At 47.2% G+C, this 18,350-nt stretch overlaps 1 protein-coding gene across 1 annotated transcript in view; it reads right to left on the reverse strand.

Annotated features, from left to right (window-relative positions):
* Positions 1 to 15,956, reverse strand: part of LOC138664057 (zinc finger protein 665-like) — a 78,584-nt gene extending 62,628 nt beyond the window's left edge. The window contains exons 1-5 of the mRNA XM_069750474.1: positions 15,893 to 15,956; positions 14,352 to 14,497; positions 14,043 to 14,222; positions 13,837 to 13,960; positions 13,680 to 13,753 (exon numbers count right to left, since the gene is read on the reverse strand). Of these exons, the coding sequence (XP_069606575.1) occupies positions 13,680 to 13,753; positions 13,837 to 13,960; positions 14,043 to 14,222; positions 14,352 to 14,429 (456 nt within the window). The 5' untranslated portion in view covers positions 14,430 to 14,497; positions 15,893 to 15,956. The remainder of the gene's footprint in view (positions 1 to 13,679; positions 13,754 to 13,836; positions 13,961 to 14,042; positions 14,223 to 14,351; positions 14,498 to 15,892) is intronic.
* Positions 15,957 to 18,350: the final 2,394 nt, after the last annotated feature.

Raw genomic sequence — 18,350 nt, forward strand, 5'->3', positions numbered from 1 at the left:
CTGGTGATGCCCTTCGGGCTCTGTAATGCCCCAGCCGTTTTCCAAGACTTTGTGAACGACATCTTCCGGGATATGCTTTCCACCTCGGTCGTAGTCTATCTGGATGATATTCTCATCTACTCTCCAGATATTGACTCCCACCGGAGAGATGTTTGCAAAGTCTTCGACCTCCTACGGGCAAACTCCCTCTATGCCAAGTTGGAGAAGTGTATGTTCGAGAAGGAGTCCTTACCTTTCCTAGGCTACATCATCTCTGCCCAGGGATTGGCTATGGATCCTGCCAAACTACAGGCTGTGATGGACTGGCAGGAACCCCATTCTCTTAAAGCGGTGCAGCGCTTTATGGGGTTCATTAATTATTATCGCCAATTCATTCCGCACTTCTCAACTTTGGTAGCTCCCTTGGTTGCCCTCACCAAGAAGGGGGCAAATCCCAAATTGTGGTCTGAGGAGGTCTCCAAGGCCTTTAACTCCATAAAGTCACACTTCGCTAGCGCTCCCATCCTACATCGCCCCGATGTTGATAAGCCATTTATCATGGAGGTGGATGCCTCTTCTGTTGGTGCTGGAGCAGTCCTCTTCCAAAAGGATGCTCAAGGTCGGAAGCATCCTTGCTTCTTCTTTTCTAAGACCTTCTCACCAGCAGAGAGGAATTATTCCATCGGGGACAGGGAGTTGCTAGCCATGAAGTTGGCTTTCTCGGAGTGGAGACATCTCTTGGAGGGAGCACGTTTTCCCTTCCAAGTCTTCACAGACCATAAAAATTTGGTGTACCTGCAGACAGCCCAGCGGTTGAATTCTCGCCAGGCCAGATGGTCCTTATTCTTCTCCCGGTTTCATTTCACCCTCCATTTTCTTTCTGGGAGAAGAACATTCGGGCCGACGCTCTCTCTCGCTCCGTTGTGTCATCTGCGGAGGAGGAAGAGGAGCCTCCGCTTATTGTCCCCACCGAGAGCTTGAGAACTGTGGCCCCGGTTTCGCTAGAGTCTGTGCCTCCGGGCAAGACTTTTGTACCATCCAGTTTGCGACCGGAGGTTCTCTCTTGGGCACACTCGTCCAGGGTGGGTGGACATTTTGGTTCCAAAAGGACATCTGAGTTACTGGCGAGGACATACTGGTGGCCGCATATGGCTCTTGATGTCGCAGAATATGTTCGGGCGTGTGTCTCTTGCGCCAAGAACAAGTCCCCTCGGCAACGGCCAGCTGGTTTGCTTTACCCTCTGCCGTTGGCGGACAGGCCCTGGGAGATGGTCGGGATGGACTTTGTGGTGGGCTTACCCAAGTCTCGTAACTGCACCATTATCTGGGTGATCACCGACCATTTTTCCAAAATGGTGCACTTGGTGCCTCTTCCACGGCTACCTTCTGCACGGGCGTTGGCTGTCTTGTTCATCAAACATATCTTTCGCCTACACGGTATGCCAGACAAAATTGTTAGTGACCGGGGTCCCCAGTTTGCGTCTCGATTCTGGAGAGAGCTTAGTCGTCTACTCAGTATTGAGTTGAATCTCTCTTCGGCATATCATCCCGAGACGAATGGGTTGGTAGAGAGGGCCAACCAGACCTTGGTCACATATTTACGACATTTTGTTTCTGCCAGGCAGGATGACTGGGCATCCTTGCTACCGTGGGCAGAGTTTGCGCTTAACAATGCCGTAGCCGACTTCACCGGTCAGACTCCATTCCTCCTAAATTACGGCCAGCATCCGCGTGTCCCTGTGCCCATGCCTGTGTCTTCTGCTGACTCCAGGGTGGCAGACTGGGCTGTGGAGGCACGGGACATTTGGGACCGCACTCAGGATGCCATTCGGGCCTCCAAGGAGAGAATGAGGTCCTCCGCCGATGCTCATCGGCGTCCCGCTTCGACCTTTGCTCCTGGCGACTTAGTGTGGCTCTCCGCCCGTAACATCAGGCTGCGTGTTGAGTCCACTAAGTTTGCACCTCGCTACTTGGGTCCCTTCAAGGTCCTTGAACAGGTTAACCCTGTGGTCTACCGTCTGGCCCTTCCTCCACGCTTGGGTATTACCGACACCTTTCATGTGTCCCTCTTGAAACCCGTATACATGTCCCGGTTTTCCGAGTCATCTGCCGGGACATCGGGTTAGTCTACGGACGATTACGAGGTGAACGCTATTTTGGGGTGCAAGGTGGTACGTGGCAAAAAGCTCTATCTGGTGGATTGGAAGGGTTATGGCCCAGAGGACAGGTCCTGGGAGCCTGCTGAAAACATTCGGGCCCCACAGCTCATTGCTGCCTTCGAGCGTAGTGAGGCCCAAGGAGGGGGGGGGTCCTAGGAGGGGGGGTAAAGTTAGGTGTCGAGTTCCCGCTTCTGCACAAGGGGAATCTCGAGCCATCTCCGCTGCGGTCTCCCATTCTTATCCAGCCGCAGTGGAGTCTGCTCAGCAGAGACGTCGGTCCCAGCGTCTTGCTCAGTCTCACTCTGTACAAAGAGTTACTGCTGCTTTTCCTGCTTCTGCCATTGAAGTCAGTGTTGGGCAGCGGCGAGCAGATGCTTTTGGGGCCAAGTCCTGCTTTTCTCTTTCTAAGCATGCCCAGGGCAAGATCTCCCATTGGAGATCGAGGGTCACATGCTCAGGTACTGCAGCACATCCCATTGGTCCTCCAGGAAGGTCCTGAAAGGGCAAAACTTTGGTAGCAGCTTCCCATTGGTCCTTTATTGGAAGGTCCTGAACGTGCTGCAACTATATAAGCTGCGCATGACCGCACGGCCATGCGCTAGTGTACATTTGTAAATGTGTGTGTGTTGTGAGTGAAAGTCGCTCTTTAAATAACCCTCCCTATTGGATGACTGTTCGCGGAAGGTGTATGTTTGCTATCTAGCGCCCGACTTAGCCATCAGCACGTATACACACAATACAGCGTCTTATTGCTGTGACCGCCAGTGCGGCGCCTTGTGGCTTTCACAGCGCTTTCCTGACCCAAGCCTGGGTGGTTAGTGGCGTTCGCCAGTGCGGCACTGCATGCACTCTCGTGCTTCTATTGCTGTCACTCTGACACCTCAGTAGCGGTGTCGAGCGCATGAGGTCTATGAACTCAAATTCTGTGTCTTGGGATTGAGTTCTGAGACTCGTTGCTTGCGCTCTTGGTGCGGTACCACGGCCCTGTGACGTAACAGGGTTCGCTTCCTTCACACAGGGTGAGGTTAGCCCATGTGTGTATTCACTTTGTACCGCCTGTTATGATTAGGTAATTCAGTACCACAATGGACATAGAAGTCAGAGCACATATAGTGACCTGACAATAACCCAAAAACATAGAACGAGCTCTGAGACGTGGGAACTCTGCTGACCGCAATCCCTAATCCTCTCCAACCAAACTAAAGGCAGCCGTGGATTGCGCCTAACGCTCCCTATGCAACTCGGCACAGCCTGAGAAACTAGCTAGCCTGAAGATAGAAAATAAGCCTACCTTGCCTCAGAGAAATACCCCAAAGGAAAAGGCAGCCCCCACATATAATGACTGTGAGTAAGATGAAAAGACAAACGCAGAGATGAAATAGATTTAGCAAAGTGAGGCCCGACTTTCTGAACAGAGCGAGGATAGGAAAGGTAACTTTGCGGTCAACACAAAACCCTACAAACAACCACGCAAAGGGGGCAAAAAGACCCTCCGTACCGACTAACGGTACGGAGGTACACCCTCTGCGTCCCAGAGCTTCCAGCAAGCAAGAAAAAACCAAATAAGCAAGCTGGACAGAAAAAACAGCAAACAAAAATAACAAAAGCGGAACTTAGCTATGCAGAGTAGCAGGCCACAGGAACGATCCAGGAGGAAGCAAGTCCAATACTAGAACATTGACTGGAAGCCAGGATCAAAGCACTAGGTGGAGTTAAATAGAGCAGCACCTAACGACTTCACCACATCACCTGAGGAAAGAAAATCAGAAGCCGCAGTACCACTTTCCTCCACCAACGGAAGCTCATAGAGAGAATCAGCCGAAGTACCACTTGTGACCACAGGAGGGAGCTCTGCCACAGAATTCACAACAACCGCCATATAGTCCGTCATTACTTGGCAGCAGGTTCCATCTCTGCACGGTGGACCCCGGGCTGCGAACGCACCATACTCTATCTGTCTTATTATTTGGTGTGTTCCGCTAGCCCTAACACAAAGCTCTCAGCTGCAGTTTCCTCTGCCTGTGTTGTGAATTCAGCTTTTGGGCTCCCTCCGGTGGTTATAGAGGGTAATGCAGTTGTGCCTGGACTGCAGGATTGGACAGGTGTATCTACTAATTGCAAAACTGACTGGGGTATATAGCTTTGCAGGACTCTTTAGTCCCTGCCAGTTGTCCATTGTTTTTGGAGGATTCACTTCCCTGCTGGTCTCTCCAGTTTGCTGTGCTTTTCTACAAAGTCCTGGCTTTGTTTTTGCTGTCCACCTGCTGTGGACCTTACAGTTCTGTGCATATTCATGTTTTTGTCTTGTCCAGCTTTGTCTGTGAAGGATTTTTTTTGCAGCCAAGCTGTGTCTCTGGAGATGCAGATATACCCCCCCATGTCTTTAGTCAGATGTGGTGATTCGTATTTTCTGTGGTGGATATTTTCTAGTGTTTTTATACTGACCGCATAGTACTCTGTTCTATTCTTTCTTTTTAGCTAGTATGGCCTCCTATGCTAAAATCTGATTTCATATCTGCGTATGTTATTTCCCTCTCCTCTCACAGTCAATATTTGTGGGGGGCTATCTATCCTTTGGGGATTTTCTCTGAGGCAAGATAGGTTTCCTGTTTCTGTCTTTAGGGGAAGTTAGATCTAAGGCTGTGCCGAGGGGTCTAGGGAGTGTTAGGTACCCCCCACGGCTACTTCTAGTTGCGCTGCTAGGTTCAGGGTTTGCGGTCAGTACAGGGACCACCTTCTCCAGAGTCCATCTCATGCTGCTCCTAGGCCACCAGATCATAACAGCCTGCCAACACAGGCTAGAATTCTAAGCCACTCTTCCTCCCTCCCTCCTGCTAGATCGCTGTAATGTGAGACCAGCCAGCATCATCCACTGAGGAATTTCTATGGCTTTGTGCTGCGAAAGCCAGTCTCCTGTCTGAACCCCCTCCCGCCTGATACCAGCTATAACTGGTACAGCAATTTTCCATCCGCATGGGACTCTTGTTCATGAAAAGTTATGTATAATGGCACCGATCAGGGATAGAAATATAAAAGTTACATATTCCGGATGTCCACTGAGAGATCTATAACTCACTGAAATCGCTAGGATCTAAACCCAATGAAATGCAGAGAGTTATGTATAGAAATGGCTTGTCATAACTCTAAGAAAGGGGAGTATTCAGCCTCTGAGTGAGGTCACCACAGGGGGAGTGCCTTGGTCTTGGGCACGGAGATAAGTGAGTGAGGCATCAGTTTTCACTAGTCTTTTGTCCCGGGTCTAGCTGCGAGACAGATCTGTGATGCATCTAGAGATGTGCCCATCCCCCACAGCACTGTTATGTTTGCTAATGACAGGTGTTATGAAGGCAATCCAGAAACACAGTGTGCTTAGCGATCAGAGCGCACACAGTGATCTGACAAATACCCAAAAATACAAGAACGAGCTCTGAGACGTGGAAACTCTGTAGACTGCACACCTGATCCTATCCTAAACACAACTAAAAGCGGCTGTGGATTGCGCCTAACAACTACCTAGGCAACTCGGCACAGCCTAAGAAACTAGCTAGCCTGAAGATAGAAAAATAGGCCTGACTTGCCCCAGAGAAATTCCCCAAAGGAAAAGGCAGCCCCCCACATATAATGACTGTGAGTAAGATGAAAAGACAAAACGAAGGGATGAAATAGATTCAGCAAAGTGGGGCCCGATATTCTAGGACAGAGCGAGGACAGTAAAGCGAACTTTGCAGTCTACAAAAAACCCTAAAGCAAAACCACGCAAAGGGGGCAAAAAAAACCCACCGTGCCGAACTAACGGCACGGCGGTACACCCTTTGCGTCTCAGAGCTTCCAGCAAAACAAAAGACAAGCTGGACAGAAAAAAAGCAACAAAAAAGCAAAAAGCACTTAGCTATACAGAGCAGCAGGTCACAGGAACAATCAGGAGAAGCTCAGATCCAACACTGAAACATTGACAAGGAGCAAGGATAGCAGCATCAGGCGGAGTTAAGTAATGAAGCAGTTAACGAGCTCACCAGAACACCTGAGGGAGGAAGCTCAGAAGCTGCAGTACCACTTGTGACCACAGGAGTGAATTCAGCCACAGAATTCACAACAGTACCCCCCCCTTGAGGAGGGGTCACCGAACCCTCACCAGAGCCCCTAGGCCGACCAGGATGAGCCGCATGAAAGGCACAAACAAGATCGGAAGCATGAACATCAGAGGCAAAAACCCAGGAATTATCTTCCTGAGCATAACCCTTCCATTTAACCAGATACTGGAGTTTCCGTCTAGAAACACGAGAATCCAAAATCTTCTCCACAATATACTCCAATTCCCCCTCCACCAAAACCGGGACAGGAGGCTCAACAGATGGAACCATAGGTGCCACGTATCTCCGCAACAACGACCTATGGAATACATTATGTATGGAAAAGGAGTCTGGGAGGGTCAAACGAAAAGACACAGGATTGAGAACCTCAGAAATCCTATATGGACCAATAAAACGAGGTTTAAATTTAGGAGAGGAAACCTTCATAGGAATATGACGAGAAGATAACCAAACCAGATCCCCAACACGAAGTCGGGGACCCACACGGCGTCTGCGATTAGCGAAAAGTTGAGCTTTCTCCTGGGACAAGATCAAATTGTCCACTACCTGAGTCCAGATCTGCTGCAACCTATCCACCACAGAATCCACACCAGGACAGTCCGAAGACTCAACCTGTCCTGAAGAGAAACGAGGATGGAACCCAGAATTGCAAAAAAATGGAGAAACCAAGGTAGCCGAGCTGGCCCGATTATTAAGGGCGAACTCAGCCAACGGCAAAAAGGACACCCAATCATCCTGGTCTGCAGAAACAAAACATCTCAGATATGTTTCCAAGGTCTGATTGGTTCGTTCGGTCTGGCCATTAGTCTGAGGATGGAAAGCCGAGGAAAAGGATAGGTCAATGCCCATCCTACCACAAAAGGCTCGCCAAAACCTTGAAACAAACTGGGAACCTCTGTCAGAAACAATATTCTCAGGAATGCCATGCAACCGAACCACATGCTGAAAGAACAAAGGTACCAAATCAGAGGAGGAAGGCAATTTAGCCAAGGGCACCAGATGGACCATTTTAGAAAAGCGATCACAGACCACCCAAATGACTGACATCTTTTGAGAAACGGGAAGGTCAGAAATGAAATCCATCGAAATATGTGTCCAAGGCCTCTTTGGGACCGGCAAGGGCAAAAGCAACCCACTGGCACGAGAACAGCAGGGCTTAGCCCTAGCACAAATCCCACAGGACTGCACAAAAGTACGTACATCCCGTGACAGAGATGGCCACCAGAAGGATCTAGCCACTAACTCTCTGGTACCAAAGATTCCAGGATGACCAGCCAACACCGAACAATGAAGTTCAGAGATAAGTTTATTAGTCCACCTATCAGGGACGAACAGTTTCTCTGCTGGACAACGATCAGGTTTATTCGCCTGAAATTTTTGCAGCACCCGCCGCAAATCAGGGGAGATGGCAGACACAATGACTCCTTCCTTGAGGATACCCGCTGGCTCAGATAAACCCGGAGAGTCGGGCACAAAACTCCTAGACAGAGCATCCGCCTTCACATTTTTAGAGCCCGGAAGGTACGAAATCACAAAGTCGAAGCGGGCAAAAAATAACGACCAACGGGCCTGTCTAGGATTCAAGCGCTTGGCAGACTCGAGATAAGTCAAGTTCTTATGATCAGTCAATACCACCACGCGATGCTTAGCTCCTTCAAGCCAATGACGCCACTCCTCGAATGCCCACTTCATGGCCAGCAACTCTCGATTGCCCACATCATAATTACGCTCAGCGGGCGAAAACTTCCTGGAAAAGAAAGCACATGGTTTCATCACTGAGCAATCAGAACCTCTCTGTGACAAAACCGCCCCTGCTCCAATCTCAGAAGCATCAACCTCGACCTGGAACGGAAGAGAAACATCTGGCTGACACAACACAGGGGCAGAACAAAAACGACGCTTCAACTCCTGAAAAGCTTCCACAGCAGCAGAAGACCAATTAACCAAATCAGCACCCTTCTTGGTCAAATCGGTCAATGGTTTGGCAATGCTAGAAAAATTACAGATGAAGCGACGATAAAAATTAGCAAAGCCCAGGAACTTTTGCAGACTTTACAGAGATGTCGGCTGAATCCAATCCTGGATGGCTTGGACCTTAACTGGATCCATCTCGATAGTAGAAGGGATAAAGATGAACCCCAAAAATGAAACTTTCTGCACACCGAAGAGACACTTTGATCCCTTCACAAACAAAGAGTTAGCACGCAGGACCTGAAAAACCATTCTGACCTGCTTCACATGAGACTCCCAATCATCTGAGAAGATCAAAATGTCATCCAAGTAAACAATCAGGAATTTATCCAGATACTCACGGAAGATGTCATGCATAAAAGACTGAAACACAGATGGAGCATTGGCAAGTCCGAACGGCATCACTAGATACTCAAAATGACCCTCGGGCGTATTGAATGCAGTTTTCCATTCATCTCCTTGCCTGATTCTCACCAGATTATACGCACCACGAAGATCTATCTTAGTGAACCAACTAGCCCCCTTAATCCGAGCAAACAAGTCAGATAACAATGGCAAGGGATACTGAAATTTAACAGTGATCTTATTAAGAAGGCGGTAATCAATACACGGTCTCAGCGAACCATCCTTCTTGGCTACAAAGAAGAACCCTGCTCCCAGTGGTGATGACGATGGGCGAATATGTCCCTTCTCCAGGGATTCCTTCACATAACTGCGCATAGCGGCGTGTTCGGGCACGGATAAATTAAATAATCGACCTTTAGGGAATTTACTACCAGGAATCAAATTGATAGCACAATCACAATCCCTATGCGGAGGTAGAGCATCGGACTTGGGCTCTTCAAATACATCCTGATAATCAGACAAGAACTCTGGGACCTCAGAAGGGGTGGATGACGAAATCGACAAAAATGGAACATCACCATGTACCCCCTGACAACCCCAGCTGGATACCGACATGGAATTCCAATCCAATACTGGATTATGGGTTTGTAGCCATGGCAACCCCAACACGACCACATCATGCAGATTATGCAACACCAGAAAGCGAATAACTTCCTGATGTGCAGGAGCCATGCACATGGTCAGCTGGGCCCAGTATTGAGGTTTATTCTTGGCCAAAGGTGTAGCATCAATTCCTCTCAATGGAATAGGACACCGCAAAGGCTCCAAGAAAAACCCACAACGTTTAGCATAATCCAAATCCATCAGATTCAGGGCAGCGCCCGAATCCACAAACGCCATGACAGAAAATGACGACAAAGAGCATATCAAGGTAATGGACAGAAGGAATTTGGACTGTACAGTACCAATGACGGCAGACCTAGCGGACCGCTTAGTGCGCTTAGGACAATCAGAAATAGCATGAGTGGAATCACCACAGTAGAAACACAGACCATTCAGACGTCTGTATTCCTGCCGTTCAACTCTAGTCATAGTCCTATCGCACTGCATAGGCTCAGGTTTAACCTCAGGCAGTACCGCCAAATGGTGCACAGATTTACGCTCGCGCAAGCGTCGACCGATCCGAATGGCCAAAGACAAAGACTCATTCAAACCAGCAGGCATAGGAAATCCCACCATGACATCCTTAAGAGCCTCAGAGAGACCCTTTCTGAACAAAGCTGCCAGCGCAGATTCATTCCACTGAGTGAGTACTGACCATTTCCTAAATTTCTGACAATATACTTCTATATCATCCTGACCCTGGCACAAAGCCAGCAAATTTTTCTCAGCCTGATCCACTGAATTAGGCTCATCGTACAGCAATCCGAGCGCCAGGAAAAACGCATCGACACTACTCAATGCAGGGTCTCCTGGCGCAAGAGAAAATGCCCAGTCTTGAGGGTCGCCGCGCAAAAAAGAAATAATAATCAAAACCTGCTGAATAGGATTACCAGAAGAATGAGGTTTCAAGGCCAGAAATAGCTTACAATTATTTTTGAAACTTAGAAAACTTAGTTCTATCTCCAAAAAACAAATCAGGAATAGGAATTCTTGGTTCTAACATAGATTTCTGATCAATAGTATCTTGAATTTTTTGTACATTTATAACGAGATTATCCATTGAAGAGCACAGACCCTGAATATCCATGTCCACACCTGTGTCCAGAATCACCCAAATGTCTAGGGGAAAAAAAAAAGTGAACACAGAGCAGAAAAAAAAAAAAAAAATGATGTCAGAACTTTTTCTTTCCCTCTATTGAGAATCATTAGTTAGGCTCCTTGTACTGTTATGTTTGCTAATGACAGGTGTTATGAAGGCAATCCAGAAACACAGTGTGCTTAGCGATCAGAGCGCACACAGTGATCTGACAAATACCCAAAAATACAAGAACGAGCTCTGAGACGTGGAAACTCTGTAGACTGCACACCTGATCCTATCCTAAACACAACTAAAAGCGGCTGTGGATTGCGCCTAACAACTACCTAGGCAACTCGGCACAGCCTAAGAAACTAGCTAGCCTGAAGATAGAAAAATAGGCCTGACTTGCCCCAGAGAAATTCCCCAAAGGAAAAGGCAGCCCCCCACATATAATGACTGTGAGTAAGATGAAAAGACAAAACGAAGGGATGAAATAGATTCAGCAAAGTGGGGCCCGATATTCTAGGACAGAGCGAGGACAGTAAAGCGAACTTTGCAGTCTACAAAAAACCCTAAAGCAAAACCACACAAAGTTGGCAAAAAAAACCCACCGTGCCGAACTAACGGCACGGCGGTACACCCTTTGCGTCTCAGAGCTTCCAGCAAAACAAAAGACAAGCTGGACAGAAAAAAAAGCAACAAAAAAGCAAAAAGCACTTAGCTATACAGAGCAGCAGGTCACAGGAACAATCAGGAGAAGCTCAGATCCAACACTGAAACATTGACAAGGAGCAAGGATAGCAGCATCAGGCGGAGTTAAGTAATGAAGCAGTTAACGAGCTCACCAGAACACCTGAGGGAGGAAGCTCAGAAGCTGCAGTACCACTTGTGACCACAGGAGTGAATTCAGCCACAGAATTCACAACACAGCACATGGTCAGCTAATAGCTGATATGAACGAACCGGTAGGTGAGTTTTTCTTCTGTTAATCCCTGTTTATTTGTAATTATACTGTACATACGATACTTGTCTTCTTTTATAATATCCTTTTACCCTTTGGTAAACACTGCCTACCTTTTTGGAGTAAAATATATAAAATTAATAGTTTTGTTTCTTCAAGCTCTATAATGTACTATCACATCCTCTGAAGTGATTTGCGCTACTAATTTGGGTTGGCTCCGGACCCGTTATTAATGAAGAAATCGGAGCTGGTGGCAGCAGACTTGTCCTGTGCGTTTGGAAGACGTTGTAGCGATGGACGGCGTTGATAATTATTTTTCCCGCCCTAGTGGGAGTAGCTATATCACCCTCGCTGCAGGGTGCCCATTAGTCAGTACAAAGAAAGGCAGCCTTTCTGGCGACTAATCATTCTAGGTGTAGTACCCTGTCTGACTTGAGTGTAAGCGGGGCGCCAGAGAGCTGCAATCTCCAAACCTGAACTGGGAAGTGGGATATAGATAAATCTTCTTCAGAAAGGAACCAGGGGCAACCAAACAACCCTGGTTCATGACAAATTGGTGTGAGCAGTGGGGATGATAAAGTGATCCTCCCTGGGATCCGTGACACCTTGGGTCCAGGCTTGTCAGGAAAAGATTTGTCAAATTTCCTGATCAGGTTATCGATGTTGAGGTTACTAGTATCTCTGCTGATGCCCAGTATCTATTCTCTGAATCATGGTCTCTCTAGTGAACCAGATAATGCAGAGAGCCTCTCAAGATACGGAACTCAAGATTTTTTTGCATGTCATACTCCAAGTTACCTCTTATCGTAACAGGAAAAGGATACATTATGTATCCAAAAGAATGGAGAAAGTTGCGGTCAGAAGGATACCGAATTAACATCATCAACTATTTCTTTATGTTGCAATGCATTTGGGCCCCAGTTTGGCTGAAGAAATCTTGAGTTTTATATTTTTATTAGATAACCATACCTTATCCCCAACATCAAAGCTTGGACTCTTACTAGCAGATGTAGTCTGTCTAATCTGTGCGTCATTCAAGGTTGTAGTTAGGTAGTTAGGTAATCTGGACAAATTAACCAAGTGACTTTCCTCAACTTGTCCGTGTAATATTTCACTGAGATTGTCATGCAAAACAGTTCTATAAACTGTTAAGCTTTTCCCCATGTCCCTCTTTGAAAATTGTAGGCTGTTGGATCTGTAGCCAATGCTGCGTGCTTTGATCAGCCATCATTAATATCTTTCCTGATCTCATCTCATATTCCTTAAATCTCCCAGTCTTCCAATCCCCTTTCTCCACCTCCACCCAATTGCATCCAACATCTGCTCAATTTTTGGCACACAGCATTATTTCCAGCTATATTTTTTCACTTTTACCAGATCCATTTGTCATCCTGATCTGTCACTGTGCTTTGAGCAGTATTGCACTTAACTGATAAGAGTCAGTTCTAATATTCTATCAAAAGGACAATTTTTGCTGTCAATTATTGATTTTTCCATTTGAACCACATCACTGTGTATATCCTGCAGTGTATGAGTGCTGATCACAGACACGCACCTCTGATCGACAATTGTGCTCAGGTTTTGGTGGAAAATTCTTTTTTTATCAATAAGTTGTAAAAAGTAAATTAAAGAAATAAATAGTTTTCTTTGATAATAAATTTCACAGCGCATGATCAACACTATGTATGTAAAAAAAATTCAAAGCTGCTCAGACCGAGTAATATTAACATTCTAATATGGACAGAAAATTATTAAATAGTTTTTCTGTCATGCTCCAGAATGATGGGACTAATTTCTATGCAGAAAAGCTCCAGTTAGGAAATGTGTCTTAAGGCCGGCGTCACACTTACCGTGTAAAAAAAAACTGTCCGATTGTGACGGCCGAAAATCGCACAAATGTTCCCGAACAGTGATCCGTATGTCATTTGTGTGCAATGCGAGGATGTGATTTCCTCGCATCTAGTAACAGTGTGACATCCGTATGGCATCCGTATGCAATGCGATTTTAACATGAGCTTTTACATACAGCAGTTCGCTCTATGTAAAAGGTCATTTTAAAAAAGCATTGCATTCGGATCTCACACTAATGGTCAGTGTGCTGTCCGAGTTTTTCTCGCACCCATAGACTTGCATTGGTGAGTCTCGGCTGAGATACGCTGACAATCGCAGCATGCTGCGATTTCACTCAGATCCTAAATACGGCAGAGAAAACAACTGATGATAGGAGCTGCCCCATAGATTAACATTGGTTCGAGTGCTAGGCGATTTTTTATCGCATAGCACTCGTCCGTATTACGGTCTAGTGTGACTCCGGCCTAATACATTGTCCATTCAGTGTAAAATAGCGGTGGATAAAACAAGACTGAACACAAGACCTTCACAGCCTTCTACACATTATAGGGAAGAACTCATGACACCTTTTCTCCATCTACCTGATGATCCTGAGGAACTTTGGGAAGAAGAGGACGGGGACATCTCTCTGGTGTTGTTCTCTTACTGGATAGAACTGGAGGAAACACATACAGGGACTGAATTCATTCTTTACATACAGATAATTATTGGCCGTGTGTATTTAGTCCTGTCTATTACCTGGTGATGTGAGGGGCTGAGGAACCTCCATCATAACGTCCTTGTACAGATCTTTGTGTCCTTCTAAATACTCCCACTCCTCCATGGAGAAATAGACGGTGACATCCTGACACCTTAAGGGAACCTGACACATACAATGATACCGTCATCCCCCGATCCCTCCATAGCGTTACTGTATAATGTCCCAGCATTCCCAGCAGTGTCACCTCTCCAGTCAGCAGCTCAATCATCTTGTAGGTGAGTTCTAGGATCTTCTGGTCATTGATGTCCTCATGTATCAGGGGGTGAGGTGGAGGCCCCGTGATTGGGCTCAGGGGTCTTCCCCATCCCTCAGACACAGGGTCCTGACAGCGCTCACTAGAGGTCTTCTTCACTACTGTGTAATCCTGGTTATGGAGAGACACATTAATAAACCTCACTACAGACATTTCCAGAGTCCTCACCTCTCCAGTTCTGTCCATCTGTTATTCCCATAGATAAGAATGATGTAATGTGACGTCATCAGAATCTCTCACCTCTCCAGTAAGCCGGAAGAGGATCTCTAGGGTGAGGTGTAATATCCTCTCCGCCATCTTGTCCCTGTCCCTATCCATCCTTGTAGGGTCAGGAGAATTCTCTTATATAGAAGATCTCCACTGAGAGGATCCGATATTGTAGGGACCTGAATGGGGAGAAGATGACGATGTAACATCATAAAGATCCCATGTAAGAAACCTCCGGAGCTGTTACCGGCGTCACATGATCATTACATCCAGCCAACAACACAGAACACATCTGAAAGAGAAAATCTAAAATATCTGAACCTTTCTTAAATATTCCATAAAAACAAGACACAAAGTTATAAAGTGTCGGGAACATCCACAGAGATCGGAATGGCAGAACTGGGGACGTCAGTAACGTCCGACCAGCGTCACTTTATGTAGTAATAACTCTGGAATGCTTCAACAAAATCCCAGTGATTTTGAGTTTGTGTTTTCGTGACACATTATACTTTATGACAATGGTAAATTTAGGTCAATATGTTTTAAGTTTATTTATAAAAAAAAATAACAGAAATTTGACAAAAATGTAAAAAAATTAGCAATCTTCAAACTTTGAATGATTATCCCTTTAATCCAGATGGTCATAACACAGCAAAACATTAATAAATAACATTTCCCACATGTCTGCTTTACATTAGCACCATTTGTAAAATGTTATTTTATTTTGGTAGCATTTTAGGAGGTTTAAAAATGTAGCAGCAATTTTTCATTTTTTCATGGAAATTTACAAAAAAAAAATTTTTTAGGGACCTTTCCAGGTTTGGAGTGACTCTGGGGGTCCTATATATTGGAAACCCCCCAAATGTGACACCATTTTAAAAACAGCAACCCTTGACATATTGAAAACTGCTGTCAGGTAGTTTATTAATCCTTCAAGTGATTTTCAGGAATTAATGCAAAGTGGCATGATAGGAACGGAAAAGTGTATCCTTACCACCTAAATGTCGCTTCACTTCTGAATATGCCGCTATAGCCCAGAGACTCTATGGCCACTATTTGGCTGTGAACTGCCATGGCAAACATCAGGACCACACAATCATGATCTGAGGGCACCGTTATGGATAAAGAGGAAGCCCCCACACTCTGTTATTTACAGTATATGATATAGTCATTATTGACAACATCATCTGAGGGGTTAAACAGATATGGACAGTGACAACACTGATTGCGGCTGATGCAGCAAGTTGTCAGCTATAGTGTATAGCTGACCGCTGCTGGATTGTCATCTGTATGCGGATGCTATTCTCTTATATCAGATGGTCAGTTAAAAGACGTACTGGCGGTCATTAAGGAGTTAATATCTCCTGATAGTGACAACATGGAGCGCCATAATGGAGACTGTACAGTAACAGAGCAGCGAGCGACGTCAGGAGGAAAGTGACGCAATGTAATCCAATACAGAGACCCTGATATAGCGACACAGACGGGAACACGTTGTGTCTCCTGGAATGGGACCGCAGCACTGAGGGGGTTAATGTCCCCGCGCCCAGTAATGGGGAAACTCCAGCACATACCTCCACCTGCAGAGCCGCACACCACATATATGGCTGTTCTGTGCGCACAGGACCTGTGATGAGGTCACAGGAGGGATGAGTCAGGGGTCACATGATCAGGGGCCTCAGTGTATGCAGGACTCTGCTGTGCTGGTTGTCATGGTGCTGGATGAGGGGAAGTTTATGTGTGGGGTCTGGAGGGGTATACGGTGTAAGGAGCAGAGCCGTGTGTGTACGAGGTGTACGGAGAGGAGCCGTGTGTGTACGAGGTGTACAGAGCGGAGCTGTGTGTGTACGAGGTGTACGGAGCGGAGCTGTGTGTGCAGGGCTGCCACTAGAAATTTCGGGGCCCCATACTGGCAAAATTTTCGGGGCCCCCTTGAGACTCCGCCCAGGCTCCACCCCAGCCCCGCCTCCAGGCTCCACCCCTCGAACTGTCCACAGTCCCACCGCTCTCTCTTGGAAAATCTCCACTTCTCACCAATCACACATTGACAGTTCCCATCACCAGATCACACATATAGCCGGCAGCTTTTGTTTTGGCCAAAAGATTTTTTAAGCCGCCACCAGAACACGGTAGACACTTTTGGCCGGGCCCTACTCTACTGTAACCTACTAAATATTTGTTAAAATATGCAATACAATTTAGGTATATTTTTATTTATTTTTCAATTTTTAAAATGACCTATAATACTACATACAAGGAACAAATACCACCGCACTATGACCAGATGACATATTACCAGCACAGTGATCGAATAATATCACATACAAAGAACAAATACCACAACACCATGACCAGACCGCATATTACCACCACATAGTGCCTGAATACTACAATACTGATCAGTAATAAAAAAAAACAACCACAATACTATCACCATCAGTGCCATTATACACAGGAGATCTGTAATTAGTAAGCAGTGTCTGTGTACAGGTAATACAGTGATCACCGGTGACATTGTACACAGGATCGCTGTATATAGTATACAGTGTATAGTGTCAGTGTATAGTTAACACTGACTCACCAGTGACGTCTCTAGGTGAAGTCCTTCATCTTTCATCCAGCACAGACCGCCATCATTTCTTCCAGCCAGGACTCGTCTCTGCAGGAAATAACACAGTTATCTCGAGTTCCACTTGCAGAATACATTACTTAATTTTCACAGCCTCTACATTACACCACATAAAGAAGGCGACATAGTATCACTCTGCACAGTAACAGGACCTCCCCCCATTTAAAACAGTATACTCAAAAAATAAAATAAATACATCACTGCAATAATAATATCCCTTAATTAGCCCCTATGGTAATATTCGCCATCCTAGCCCCCGTGTGTCTCATTGCAGGCTCCAGCCATATGTTCTCCCATCCTGCCCTCATGAGTATCCATTCTGCCCCATATGATCTCCCCATCCTGCCCCATCTGTCTCCAATCCTGCCCCATCTGTCTCCATTCTGCCCCATCTGTTTCCAATCCTGCCCCATCTGTGTCCAGCACTCTGCCCCATCTGTGTCCAGCACTCTGCCCCATCTGTTTCCAATCCTGCCCCATCTGTGTCCAGCACTCTGCCCCATCTGTGTTCAGCACTCTGTCCCATCTGTGTCCAATCCTGCCCCATCTGTGTCCAGCGCTCTGCCCCATCTCTGTCCAGCGCTCTGCCCCATCTCTGTCCAGCGCTCTGCCCCATCTCTGTCCAGCGCTTTGCCCCATCTCTGTCCAGCGCTCTGCTCCATCTCTGTCCAGCGCTCTGCCCCATCTCTGTCCAGCGCTCTGCCCCATCTCTGTCCAGCGCTCTGCCCCATCTCTGTCCAGCGCTCTGCCCCATCTCTGTCCAGCGCTCTGCCCCATCTCTGTCCAGCGCTCTGCCCCATCTCTGTCCAGCGCTCTGCCCCATCTCTTCCCAGCGCTCTGCCCCATCTCTTCCCAGCGCTCTGCCCCATCTCTTCCCAGCGCTCTGCCCCATCTGTGTCCAGCGCTCTGCCCCATCTCTGTCCAGCGCTCTGCCCCATCTCTGTCCAGCGCTCTGCCCCATCTCTTCCCAGCGCTCTGCCCCATCTCTTCCCAGCGCTCTGCCCCATCTCTTCCCAGCGCTCTGCCCCATCTCTGTCCAGCGCTCTGCCCCATCTCTGTCCAGCGCTCTGCCCCATCTCTGTCCAGCGCTCTGCCCCATCTCTGTCCAGCGCTCTGCCCCATCTCTGTCCAGCGCTCTGCCCCATCTCTGTCCAGCGCTCTGCCCCATCTCTGTCCAGCACTCTGCCCCATCTCTGTCCAGCACTCTGCCCAGCACTCTGCCCCATCTCTTCCCAGCACTCTGCCCCATCTCTGTCCAGCACTCTGCCCCATCTCTGTCCAGCACTCTGCCCAGAACTCTGCCCCATCTCTTCCCAGCACTCTGCCCCATCTCTGTCCAGCACTCTGCCCCATCTCTGTCCAGCACTCTGCCCCATCTCTGTCCAGCACTCTGCCCAGCACTC

Source organism: Ranitomeya imitator, chromosome 2, assembly GCF_032444005.1.
Source record: "Ranitomeya imitator isolate aRanImi1 chromosome 2, aRanImi1.pri, whole genome shotgun sequence".
NCBI classification, from domain to species: Eukaryota; Metazoa; Chordata; class Amphibia; order Anura; family Dendrobatidae; genus Ranitomeya; species Ranitomeya imitator.